The sequence below is a fragment of the Chaetodon auriga genome, chromosome 11 (assembly GCF_051107435.1).
Source record: "Chaetodon auriga isolate fChaAug3 chromosome 11, fChaAug3.hap1, whole genome shotgun sequence".
Taxonomy (NCBI): Eukaryota; Metazoa; Chordata; class Actinopteri; order Chaetodontiformes; family Chaetodontidae; genus Chaetodon; species Chaetodon auriga.
Genome location: NC_135084.1, coordinates 9,638,463 through 9,651,470, shown reverse-complemented (window position 1 = coordinate 9,651,470; position 13,008 = coordinate 9,638,463). Strand labels below are relative to the sequence as shown.

The 13,008-nt window shown below is 44.0% G+C and overlaps 1 protein-coding gene across 7 annotated transcripts in view; it reads right to left on the bottom strand.

Moving 5' to 3' along the window:
- lyst (lysosomal trafficking regulator) overlaps positions 1-13,008 on the bottom strand; it is a 55,393-nt gene that overhangs the window by 7,813 nt on the left and 34,572 nt on the right. For 6 of the 7 annotated variants that reach the window (XM_076742776.1, XM_076742782.1, XM_076742778.1 and 3 more), the window contains 22 exons: positions 11,914-12,087; positions 10,985-11,134; positions 10,018-10,155; positions 9,734-9,932; positions 9,520-9,648; positions 8,375-8,999; positions 7,400-7,580; positions 6,157-6,326; positions 5,756-5,986; positions 5,405-5,571; positions 4,635-4,787; positions 3,785-3,976; positions 3,447-3,658; positions 3,125-3,334; positions 2,503-2,679; positions 2,193-2,269; positions 1,885-2,073; positions 1,287-1,432; positions 1,087-1,183; positions 834-895; positions 582-637; positions 322-474 (listed from right to left, as the gene is read on the bottom strand). In XM_076742776.1, coding sequence (XP_076598891.1) covers positions 322-474; positions 582-637; positions 834-895; positions 1,087-1,183; positions 1,287-1,432; positions 1,885-2,073; positions 2,193-2,269; positions 2,503-2,679; positions 3,125-3,334; positions 3,447-3,658; positions 3,785-3,976; positions 4,635-4,787; positions 5,405-5,571; positions 5,756-5,986; positions 6,157-6,326; positions 7,400-7,580; positions 8,375-8,999; positions 9,520-9,648; positions 9,734-9,932; positions 10,018-10,155; positions 10,985-11,134; positions 11,914-12,087 — 3,888 coding nt within the window. The remainder of the gene's footprint in view (positions 1-321; positions 475-581; positions 638-833; positions 896-1,086; positions 1,184-1,286; positions 1,433-1,884; positions 2,074-2,192; positions 2,270-2,502; positions 2,680-3,124; positions 3,335-3,446; positions 3,659-3,784; positions 3,977-4,634; positions 4,788-5,404; positions 5,572-5,755; positions 5,987-6,156; positions 6,327-7,399; positions 7,581-8,374; positions 9,000-9,519; positions 9,649-9,733; positions 9,933-10,017; positions 10,156-10,984; positions 11,135-11,913; positions 12,088-13,008) is intronic. The other variant, XM_076742783.1, reaches the window with a different exon arrangement.

Here is a 13,008-nt window from a genome sequence, read left to right as displayed (position 1 = left end):
TTCAACAATTATTTCGCACTGCAAATATCTGTACTTTTCAAGCGACGTGATTTCACCTCAGTCCATCCTGTGTGGCTACATTTTTATATTCAAATGAAACATGGCCTGAATTTTAATCTTGTATCTGCTGGGCAGTCCAGCTACGGATGACAAGCTAACTCAGTTCTTGCAATAATGAAGTAAAACGGCTGAAGAAAAACACAGTGGAACATCGACTGTATGCCATTCATGAGGAACGTCAGCATTCATTTCAGCAGTTCTTTCCAGTTGCAGCATTGCTTTCTTCCTTTTTATTCCATGTGACTTGTGTTATTGCCTCACCTTGGTGTTGTCAAAGGCTAACAGCAGGGTCCTGCCGTTGGTGAGGAATATCTCCACGGCGTTGTCTCTTAGCTGCCACCAACGCTTGTGCACCTCCTTGATCTCCTCGTACGTCCAGGAGAAAGAAGGTGCCTCGGTCTCCCCGTGAAGGCTCTGTCCAAACACATAAACACATCCGGTGTTGAGTAGCCAGGCCGACTCACAGAACACACGGCCGTCCCCCTGGCAGAGAATAATCCTGAACAGTCCTCTGGCATTACCTGGTTGTCATGAGCATCAGTGGCGTTGTCCTCCACAAAGTACATCCCAGACTTTCCTGTGAGGAGAGTGCAGGGTGAGTGAGATTTGGTGTACTAAGCACAAGACAAACAAAAGCTTCCCCCACTGAATAACTAACAGTAACAGTACAAGTATTCTCGAGTGCCTCAGAGAAAGCACATTACTCTATGTTCCTTGTGACCGGCTGGCTGTATTATGCATGGAGCAGCTGTGAGAGATGGACAGTGTCTTACCCAGAAGTAGCTCCCCTGCTGTCTCTCGGGAGGGGGCAACGCTGATGCAGCGTCTGGTGAACCTAAGGACAGAAAGACATTTCTCATACAAGAAAAACACCCCCTGAATAAAACAAACACACCGCTTAAATGTAGCACATGTTGATGAGACATTCATATGCCTTCTTCAGACCCTCCCGGCTGCCTGAGAGGGATGTGATGTTTACTAAAAGCTTACAGGCAGGCAGAGACACGGAGGGTAAGAAAATTATACCTGATGGGCTCACTGGTGGCTTTGTCTTTGACGGTGGAGGAGAAGGAGGAGTGCGTCTTATCCTCAAACAGGAAGGACAATGCTGGTTTCACTGTGTCTAAACAAGACATGGACGTCAGATTAAGAAAACAAAAGGAGACAAACACACTAGAACTAGACAGAGTTTTGCAATATTGCTCCAAGTCAAAGGGCTTTGTTACCATCAGGTTTGCGTCGGTCTTTGAGCAGGTATTTGTTGGGAATGGTGAGGTAGCATCTCTGTAGCCGCCGTCGCTCCCGGTTCGGCCCTTCGGTAGGGTCCAGCTGCCAGGACGTTGGGTAGGATGACTGGTCGTACCAAACCGCACTGAAACAGATCAGAACAGATTGACAGCGCTGTCAAACAAACATGTCTCAAAACAGAAGTTACCTCACTGTGAGGTGATTAGTACGTTTGCCAAAAATACAAATTAGCAATTAACTTATCAGAAAGCATTTGTGCTAATTGAGCTGCTAGCATGACTGTACACTCCAAACCTTGCTCTAAAATCCTGCCACACGGGTTATAGATGTACTAATGTACAGATCTAACAGTTTGATTTCAGTGTTTTACAAATTGCACTTTCTTTTAAGGTCTTCTGGTGCTCTGCATGCCCGAGACATTAGATTGTCATTTTCTCTGCTGTTTTTTTTTTAAAGACAATGACCGGAAAAATAATCACCATTAGAATAACAATCATCATTACAGTAACGATGTTATGATTGCACTCCGTTCTAACATTGCAAAAGCCCTTGTGAGAGATAAATTTCAAAGCCAACCGGTCATGCGTGAGTTGTTGCACCAGCTCCTGCCAGTGGCGGCTAGCACTGAGGTCAGTCTTGTAGAGTCCCCTGATGTGCTGGATGACTTTCTTTCTCTCCATGCCTTGCCGCAGAGACACATTCTGAGTGATATCAGCTGCAATCTTGGAAATGTCCTTGGACTTTCCATCCAGTCTCTGGATAAGACTGCAGAGAAACAAGAAAGAATGGAGTGAATAGAAGAGCATGGAACAAAGAAACAATTCTTACCAATATTTTCTTCTGCTGAACACCAATCTCACATCAGGAAAAAAGCCCCTACTCACTTCCTCTGAGTGTTGGCCATTTTCTTTTCCCATGCCACTTTGCTTGTTTTCTCTTCTGCTTCATACTTGAATTTTTCCTGCATGAATAAAATTACAAGCAAACAAGTTCTTAACACACATCAGCTTTACTCTCTGATTAAAAAACTCCACCTGACAGGTTACGCTTAGCCTTTTTAGTTAAACGTATTATGCATGTTCAGCAGTTTGAAATATCAGGTTGTGTGGAGGTGGAAATTCTTGGTCATCCACAAAATGCCTGGAAACAGTTTTCCTTCCTTTTAAAACAATCCGGTATCTTTGTAGGTCTTACCTCTTTTATGGCCTTGAGCAAGTCTTGTTTGTGTGGAGTGTTGGGTGGGATGCAGCGATGGCCACAAAGCTTCAGTGAAGTCATGAATACACCCACGGCGTTCTGCTCGTCTTTGGTAAGGCTGTCCTTGTGATCGTGCAGCAACTCATACAGGTACAGTGACAACTTCGGTCCATGCTGAGCGAAAGAAAGAAAAAGAGGAGCGCAGATTAAAATTTTATTTGTGTCTGGAGCAGTGATGACAGGAAACAAGCCTTAACCGGCTAGTTGACCCTCTGTAAAGCCTGAGGGGAGCACACAGAGTGAAAGAAGACTCCCAAGACAATGCAAGTGGGCTGAAGAAGAGCATGAAAACATGTATCAGAGTTATTTTAGAGCCACAGCTTGACAGCTGCTGGGAAAATTGTCTGCAGGAGTGAAAATGACAAACAAAGCTACTATACTGTATACTTGCTCACACTCTGAAACAAACATGAAAAGAAGTACCTTCTGCATTCGGTTGATAAAAATGACCAGACATATATCAATTTATGGTCTATATGTAATAAAAATATTGAATAAAAACCAAGCTGACGTGTAAAGAAGCAAACAGATTCCAATGATGCATTTCCACCACACTTACCTCTAAACCTGGGCTGAGGCTCTCCTTGAGGATATCCAAATGTCTGGGATCAAACACAAACTCCAGGGCCTCCTTCCTGTCAGACAGGGGAAGCGCGGGGCTGAGTGTGTGCACAAGCAGACGGCCGATTTGGACCCGAAAAGTGTCTCGACACGACCATAGGATCCTTCGCCACTGCTGATGTGGGGCTCCTCCTCGACCTGTGCTGCCCTGTAAGATCACAAGCATCAAAACAAGCTTGCACGATATAGCAGTTAGCTCTTATAGAGTTAAAACAAGCATTCTAACGCATCAAGAAGCTTCCCAGTGACCATCTACATACCAGGCTGATTTTGATCCCGTCCATCATGAGTTTGAGGATGTCCTTCTGAAAGCTCTTCTTGCTGGCAGGTGGCAGGATGAAGGGAGTGGGTGAATGTGGGACAGAGGCGCAGCCACTCTCATCCTGTGGTTGATCACCTGGATCTGGTGTGAAAAGCTGTTGGTCTGGAGAGTCGGGAATGTTCAGCAGGTCAAATAAGTCCTGACTCACTTCTGAAATAAGAGACACATTCAAACAGAACCAGAATTAGACATCAAGTTCAGTTCAGGCTCATTTGAGGCGAAGGAGAAAATAGAGAAGATAAGAACAGATAAGTAAGATAGGAGCAAGTTTTGTACCGTGGTAAATGAGTCTGTTAACAGCAAGAACCACAAGCCTCTGCAGCCGCTGGACAAACTCAGTCTCACTGGCACGAATGGGGTTTTCCTGGCTCATCCTCCTTTGCATCATTTGGTTGAGCTCATCGCTGGCTACAGAGCGCATCCGTATCAAGAGAGAGTCTGTCTGGGCCAGAGAGAACCGGCGCCGGCCTACAGACACAATGTTGGTATGTGTTCAGATGTAAGAACACAAGCTGGACACACATGATGGCACAAGCATGCTTGTTCTTTTACTTTCAAGTTCAGAGTTAGGTCATGCAAATATCTCATAAATCACTGAACACAGAGAAGATTATAAAGATTTACTGATCAAAATGCCATCTGTGCTGAAATGCTGCACAAGCATTCAAACATGAACACAAAGGCACCAGTAGCGCACGAGGGTACTGGGCAAATTAATCCCCGAGGTGAGGGCCGGGGGAAATGGTGAGTTCACAGCAAACATGGGAGACATGCCCCGTGGCAGGGAGGATGTTCTCCGCTGTGGACCGCAGTCCGAGCTACCTGCGTCACAGTGGAGCATGTAGGATGGAGCTCCAGAGGAAGAGGAAAGGGGGGAGTCCTGGGACAGGAAGCTGAAGGGAGGGGACAGGGGGATCTGGCCATAGGAGCAGTAGTGCTGTCTGGGGAGGCGGGGGATAATGGAGTCTTTCATGGCAATGGAACCTTCAGATCGGGAGAGGATCAATGAGCAGATAGGTGTGAGCGGTGAAGTGAAATGGCTGGTGGTCAATTCTACCTCGACACCCAGGATCAGCAAAACACCAGGTTTCTACTGCTGCATCACGTACATCAATGAAACACTCACCTGCGATGCTCTTGCGCTTCTGATAGATGGCGTGATGCGGAGAGCTCGGCGCATTAACTGAGCTGCTCAGCTTCTGAGGTTCCTGATTGGCTGTCGTCTTTATGAACTCAATCGCTGACTGAAGGACGCGGAACTGCAAAGCCACTGCCATCTCTGTGGAGAAATAAAAGAGATGATGAACTTTGTCACGTTAGAGGTTCGCCTGATGGTGAGGATGAGCTTCATGCAGGAACCACACCAAAACCGATCTGTGGCAGGTACAAGTTTGCTGAATCCAACTTGAAAAAGAGCGAGAGAAGTTAGAGAAGGATACAAAAAAATCTTGCATGAGGCCCAATGAGGGCAGCAAACTACACTCAGCTACAATATAACCAAAGATAAAAGGTGCCATGTACAGAGCCATAATGCCTTTGCAATGTGTCTGTGATCACAGAATGACTATATCAGATTTAAGGAAAAAAAAAAAAAAAAAAAAGTAAATATAAGTTGGTGCTAATGGGGTAGAGATGGGCGAGATATTTTTCAGAGTAAATTTAGGGAAAAATGAGAGAAAACAATTTAGCGAGAAGATGGAGATGTGAGATATTTCTCAAATTACATTTGTTCTCAAACGAGTTTCCACTCTGCAGCTGTAGATAATAAAGTGACAGCCCAGCTTCTTCCTGCAGCAGAGCTTGACAGCTTGATATCATTCAGAAGTGCGGAGCATAGTTGATGACAACACTGACGCTTTTTGCATGTGTATTGCGTTTCAGAAATCCAGTCCTCACCCTGCGTGCGACGCATCTTGCTGGTTTGCATGAAACCCAGCAAGGTAATGAGGTCTTCGATGATGCGGAAGTACTGGGACCCTGAAGAGCTGCAGGAGTGGATAGTCACAGCCACTAGCAGCTGCTGGATGTCACACACTAGGAGCTTGTAGTCATTCAAGGGAATACTGCAGAAGGAGGACAAGAAAACGAAAAAAATATGAAGCACCGGAGCTCTACCACTCACATATGCCGGATCAATGAACAGTGAGAGGATTAATGATTTAATTCATGGCTCAAAGGTCCAAGACAAAATCCCATGAACCCATGGAGGTGTTTGAATGAATCATCCTTTTGTTCTGGCTGCCGTACCCGTTTTCCATGCCATTGAGGGTGGAGAGGGTGTTAAAGAGCACGTAGAGCAACCCGTGGTCTAACAGGATGTCTGCCAGCTTGGGGCAGGCATTGAAGAGCTGCAGCAGCATACACAGGATGTTGTGCACCAAGGAGTTCTCATACAGGGAGTTCTCAATAAGGCCCAACACTGGGATGATACAACGCTTTCTGAAGGGTGAGATATTTTCCATTTCCTCCAGGTCCAGACTGGAAAGTAATACAGAAAAGAAAAATAGTGGTGAAAGCGCAAATATGCGTGCATCAAACACATTTGTTCACACAACAGACAATCCTATGCATAGTATTACAAGTTAAATACTAAGCCGATGGCACACTAGACATCATGGTGTGCCAATGTATGCTGTCCCAGCACTCACTCTTCCTCCAGGCCCACCGGCCGTCCAAACAGCATCTCCAGGAAGCATTCGAGGAGCCCCTGGCTGCCCTGGTGGATGTACAGCTGGTTGGCCAGCAGTGAGAAGCCGTGGTTCTTCAGGAATTTCTCCTTCTGCTCCTTCTGGGCTCTGCTGAAATAGGCATCCAGGAGCTAGGGGAGACAGGTGGAATAATGTGAGGCAACTTTGCAACTACTACTCTGTCAAGCCCTCTTACCATCAGTAATGGGTTGCCACAGGGGTCTATCCTTGGTCCATTACTGTTTACATTACACATAAATAACCTAGATCAATACTTCATTGTCCATTTTTTGCTGATGACACTATTTCACATGCCCTAGGCTCCACCCCCACTCTGATTCGTCTTCAGTCTGCCTTTGATGCTTTTCAATTATCACGGACCAGTTCTAAATGCAGAAAAGACAAAGTATATGGTACTCTCCACCTCCACCAGTGAGTCCGACTATCCTGCCAATACAACTTTAAATGGCACTCAGATTCCTCTTTTTGAGTCATACAAATGCAGTAGATGCAGCTCCACCCTCTGCGTCATAGTGCATTACGCTTTTTTCACAAATGACAAATTTCGTACTCATCATTGTTCTCTGTATCACACGGTTGGAAGGACTCCAGACAGTCAAGAAGAAAAACCATGTCATGTTATTCATCTGCAAAGCTCTGCTGTTGGAGCTTCCAAACTACCTCACATTCCTTCTCTCATTTAAATCTACTAACTACAGCACACAATCCTGTAACTATTTAACCTTAGACATCCTTTCTGTGCACACTAATGTTGGCAGAACTGGTTTCAGGTACTATGCACCTCTTAAATGGAATGAGTCCTACATCCCCTTTGGGGATTTTAAAGCTTTATTGTCTGATGTCTGATGTTTTTTATGATTCTCTGAATTGTTTCTATTAATTGCTTGTTTACTGTGTAATTGTGTTGCTTCTGTTCGCTGATTGTGTTCTCGTGAATGCTTCCTGTTCTCAGGTCTCTCTTGGAAAAGAGATCCTACTCCAGCTAGCCTGACTCTGCCAACCAGCACCTCTAAAGCTCTAAAACATAAAAAACATATGTAAATGTAACTTTTGGGAATGGTAATCAGAAAAAAAAATTGGACATTGGGAGATACTTTGTTATCTACTCGTGTAGTAAAATGTGACACCTGGTGCTAAATCACATCAACAATCTTTACGGCATAAGAGAGGACACTGAACCAACCCTCATAACTCCTTGCTGGATGACAGGTGACGAGTGGTTGACCAGGACGATGAGGGCATCTGGTTGGATGAGCTTGTCCATCACCTCCTCAAGCATGAGGTCAGGCAGCAGCAGCAATATGCCCCTCAGAAGGTCATAGAGTCCACAGCAGATCAGCACCAGGCAGTCCTCAGTGTTGGACCTGAGAGACACAGTTTAGGCTGCTGAATCACTGTGCATGAATAATAAGACAAATTTGCTACAACAAAATAAGGCCGCAAAAATCAAGTGTTGTAGAAATTTGTTTTGATAATCGAACATTTTGCATAAAAACCAAAACTAACATAAGTCAGAAGATAAGCAATTCATCAAAGAACACACAGCAATCGGTTGTACTCAGCAGTGAAGAGACATAAAAGATTTACTTTCATTATCACTATCAGAGCAGTTAAATCATATTATCAGAATATAAAACACACTCCAGCCATGAACTTGGATATTAGACATTTTTTTGTTTCCTGCACAGCTTGAATTTCATCAACAAATCAAGGCAGATGTCTTATTGTCAGACAGCCCACATTGTGATGAATAAAAGACAAAGGTGATTTTGGTGAGAAAACAGGATCACGATGAGCAAATCTTTTTTTTTTATTTCCCATCAGCTTAAGTCAGCAGCTTGCTGGCAAGTAGAAATAAAATAAAACGGCATTACAAAACTATTTTCAAAGTTGGCTAAGGATCATTACCATAACCAAATGTAGTTTTTAGATTATGCAAATCCCTTCACAGATCTTCTTTTATCAAAGATTTTTTGGAGTACCAGAACAAAACCCACATGTACATACAGTTAGAAAGAAATGTTGGACAAGACTGTTAGTGCTCATTGACATTTATAGATTGGCCAAGGTTTGGTATGGACTGCCTTAATAAATATAATAATTATAATAATGACACTGAATAATATTGAGCACCCAGTTAGCTACTATGGCAGCATACCTGTCATTAGACTCCGTCTTGCTGTGTGCCCTCTCATAGCCTGGAGAGTAGGTGTAGCTCTCCCAGTCTTCGGGCATGGAGCCCCGGTCAGCTGCAGTGGGCCAGCGGCCGATTGCCAACGAGCCGTTTGGAGCTGGGAAGGCCAGACCCAGACTGGCCAGGTTGCTGTGGCTCCTCTGGAAGGACTGGATGCCTTTCAGGCTGTCGGGGCGGCGTGGTGCTTCGTCACTGGCCCAGTCAAACCTGTCCTCAGACTCTGCCATCCCCACGCTGCCCTCTGCTAGGCTGTCCACCTCTGTCGCCTCATCCCGCTCCTCCTCCACGCTGATGGAAGGGGTGCGCAGGGCTCCCCCTTCACCTATGTCCTTAGAGTCACAGATTGTCTTGGCTGATTCACAGCTGCTCAGGAGCAGCTCATCTCCTCCACCTTTCTTGAGCGTCTCGGTGCTGCCAAGAGCCCGCTGAGTGGCGAGGGAGACCCCATCACCTTCAACTGCCTCATTTGAGCTACCGTGTCCGAGTCGAGGTGTCAGTAGAGGAGAGGAGTACGGAGATGGCGCCAGACTAGGTGGGCGTAACGACTGATCATCACCTCCGTGTTCAGGGGAAGGAGCGTGGAGATGGCCTGGAGAACAGAACAAAATGATTCAGCACTTAGAAATTATCAGACTTTAGAACAGAAGGTCGCAAAGAGCCTAATTTGTATGCAGGCCTATTCTACAACTGCAGTGCAAATGGCAATATTGATACACCTGTGGCTATGATGAGTAACATGACATGGCAGAACAGAACTGTGGCTGATCACAGACAAAATTGTATTTTGTATTTAATTGTGTTGAGACTGAAAACAAATAAAAGGTCAGTGCAGGAAATGTCAGTTGTTTTTGTACTGTTGAATTTAGCACAATGTATTGCTGCAAGTATTCCAATCTATTTCATTTATACACCTCTTTCCTAAAGTTATACAGTGCTCTACAAGAAATAAAAAGGCTTATATTGTAGCCTCTGTAAAAGTGGAACAATAAAAGCTCAAATAAAAGAGCTAAAATGGCATTGGTGGAATTAAGATGTATAATAAAGGCAGGCTCTGTAAGTACTGCTGTTAGGAGCAGCAGTTAGAACAAATCTTTTTTAAGCAGCTGTACCGTCATGGGGAGCATCAGTGAAGACAGTTGGGGAGAGTGACACCACAGAGCTGCTAGTGGACTTTCCTCCACTGTTGGAGTGTCTCAGGTACATAATGGACTGCACCTTCTCCTGGTACAGCTTCCCATCTGACAAATAAGAGACATCAAAAGTGCATTAAATTAAAGGCACTTTGATACAGAGGTGCTGCTTTCAAGTGCACCATTTCCTCACCAATATGTAGTGAGAAGTAGAAGCTGGATGGAGTGTGGCAGACATAGGTGTTGGTAGGTGGGTGAACAGCCAGCAGGAAGTTGTAGATCAGTTTCAGCAGGTCCATGTCCGGAGGAGACCCAAGCACCTCCTGGATGATTTTGACGAATGACAGACAGACTTCCTGCGGGATGGCAGTCAGATGCTCATCCCGATGCTCCTTAAGGCAAACACAATGCGGTCAGTAACCATCTCTGAAGAGATTGAAAGGGTATGATTACAGCAGTTTTATGACAGGGACCTACCTGTAACACCTGGCAGGTGAGCAGGAAGCGATGCACTACTTCAGCTTTAAGGAACTGACGGATGTTGAAGACCTGATGAGGGTGGTGCACCCTGATGAGGATCTCTAAGGCAGTAAGCAGTGTTTCCCAGACTCCACACTGACAGAAACAACACAAACAGTGAGTGACAATGGAGAGCAGACACATTAACTGGTTCTCCATCATCTAATGTGAGGGCTGAGAGAAAAATTACTCCTCAGCAAAGTAAAACAGGACTGCACAGAATGCAAATATACAGAACTCATCAGTTTTTCTCTTTGATTTTATCAGTGTTTTTTTTTTTGATAAACTAAAAGCTGGGTGGACCCAAAATTTGCAGTGCAAAAACATTACTTTAAGAATTTATTGTTTACCTAGCCAGACTGCATGATTAGCAGTCCATTAGCGTTTCCTCCCTAAACTTTTGGGTTTGTCAGGAAATGAAATCAGAGTGAAAATGAGTTCAAACCATTTTACTACTTTTAAATTCTGTGGTTTTCTTGGGAAAAACATGGTAAAAACTGAAATTGATGAGCCTGTGACCACTGAGAGTTTCTCCTGAGGTGGATGAATTTATTACTAGCTCATCATTAGATGATGATGTTTTGCGCTTTCTTTCCCTCATCAGGAATGGATGTTCATAAATTAATAGACCTTTGGAGAAACTAGAAATGTGCGAGGATTCAGTAAAGCCACTCTTTCCTTCTCCTACTTGTCTATCCCTTCAAGTCTGATGAGACAACAGCAAATCATCTAGACCATCAGTTTATTTGCACTGTTTTACAGTTTTACATAAAAAAACAACAATAAAAATGTCTTTTTAAAAGTTACTTGTCTTAATTTGAATTTGTGATAATCAACTTTTTGTGTGCTTGATGCGTGTATAGACAATGTGTTATGTCTCTTGTCACTAATGAAACATGTCTGATGATGTGATGTTTGTGTTCACCTCAGCTTTGGCCCAGATCTTCCAGTCCAACAGGACTTCTGAGAGAAGCCTGATATCCTGCACCACAGCGACGGACTCAGTGTCCAAACGGAACTGCCCATCGTCCCCCAGGATGAGGATGGGTCCACTGCAACATCCATCCAGCAAAGTCTACGAAGACAGAGTGCTGGTTACTCTCATTAGACACATGCATCAACGTATTGCTATCTCTCCAGAAACAACCTTACGGTGCAGAGCCCCAGACATCAATAAATCCTCCATGAAATTTTCTGGAGTGCTTATAACTCCATCAAAACCAATGCCATTTACTCCTGAGATGACCTGTCTGTAATGATCAGACTCTATCACTTATGTCCAGCTTCACTGCAGTGGTTATAAATCTTGCAGTCCTTTGGGTCTGTAGATGGACGTAAGATAGAAGCTTGGAGTCTTAAGCACAGTTAGTTACAATAATCATCTGTCTGACAAGTGAATTCAGTTTAAGTCCAACAAAAGGTTAAACTTGGAGAGGAGAGATTTCTATTGCAGCATAAATAGAAAATTGCTAGTAAAAAAAACGCCCGACACTGTGACACAGCGTGCTCCTTTCATACAGGAATAATTATGAGTGTTTAATACCAGTAATCAGTGCAGTTCTGTGCTACACAATACAGTATGTGGAAGCCTAAAGTGACAAAGGCAATCAGAGGTGCTGTGTGACTCTGCAGGAGCTCAGTGTTTCATCAAGTCAGACAGAATCCATTTCAGCACACAGGCATCACACAGCTCCATTACAGACACAGCCAGAGGGTCAAGTAACAGCAGGGTCACCAACACTGGCTCAGAGAGGTACCGGTGTGTCGGGCTGGATCAGGTTCAAAAATGTTTCACTGAGCAGATCAGTGGAGGCTGTGGGTAGAAGACAGCAAAGAGTTCAAGGTGTGACTCACTTTCAGCATATGATATCCCACGATGCATTTGGACTTGATGAGGACCTGGTGGATCATGGAGTAACCATGGTAACAGTCCATTTCATGGATGCGGTGTTGGTTAAACTTGGACAAAGACAGCAGCACACGCAGGGCCAGAGCCTGGGTCTTCTCACAGTCACTCAGCTCCACCGTCTGGACACCGCAGAGCCAGAGGTGACAGAGGGACAGAACAGAAAACATGTATGAATGCAAGCCTGGCAATGCAATTATGTATTCTACTGTGTTCTCACAGAGCAAACATGAGCCTAAAGTCCAACTTTGTCTTTAAATGTGACAATAAACTACAGTCTCTATTGGCAAGTGTTAACAAGTGCATCAACACTAACACGACCGTCCTCAACCAAAATAATTAATTTGCTCATACTGTCAGAATCAGATGAATAACCCAGCTGATTATAGTTCAAACACAAGGTTATTCACTGCCTTAAAATATACAGGACTTGGTCATTTATCTATTGGGCTTAGTACGACAGCATATAGATTTCAAAATAAAATGGTTCTGCAGACTTAACTGTCGGACTGCAGCGAACTATTATTTTCACAGTCAATTAATCCGCCAATTGGCATCTTGATGAATAAATTTTTTGGTCTATAAAACATTAGGAATCAGTGAGAAATGCCAAAAGCCATTTCCTTGAGTCCAAGGTGATGTCATCAAAGGTTAATTTATTTTCCCGACCAAAACAAAGATATTAAACTTACTATAATGTTAAGAGGAGATGCAACTAATTGTCAGATCTGAGTGGCTGGAATCATCAAATTGTGCTTGAAAAATGACTTAACAATGAACAAAATAGTTGCCAATTCATTTTCTGTTGCTGGATGAATCTTGCTCAGCTAAACCAGCCCTGGCATAAAACTTCCTTTTTCTTTGACATCCAATTGGCGAGGCTTCATGATTTTAAAACTGAAGCCCTTCAGTCTCTCTGCGTGTTGTTTGTTGTCTGACAAAGCTGCAAAGGAGTAACAGAACAGCTGACAAGCAGAAGCTGTTGCAATCAATATGTGAAGTTATGAGACACATTTTTCTCCATTGCTGTGAAGTGACTTTGA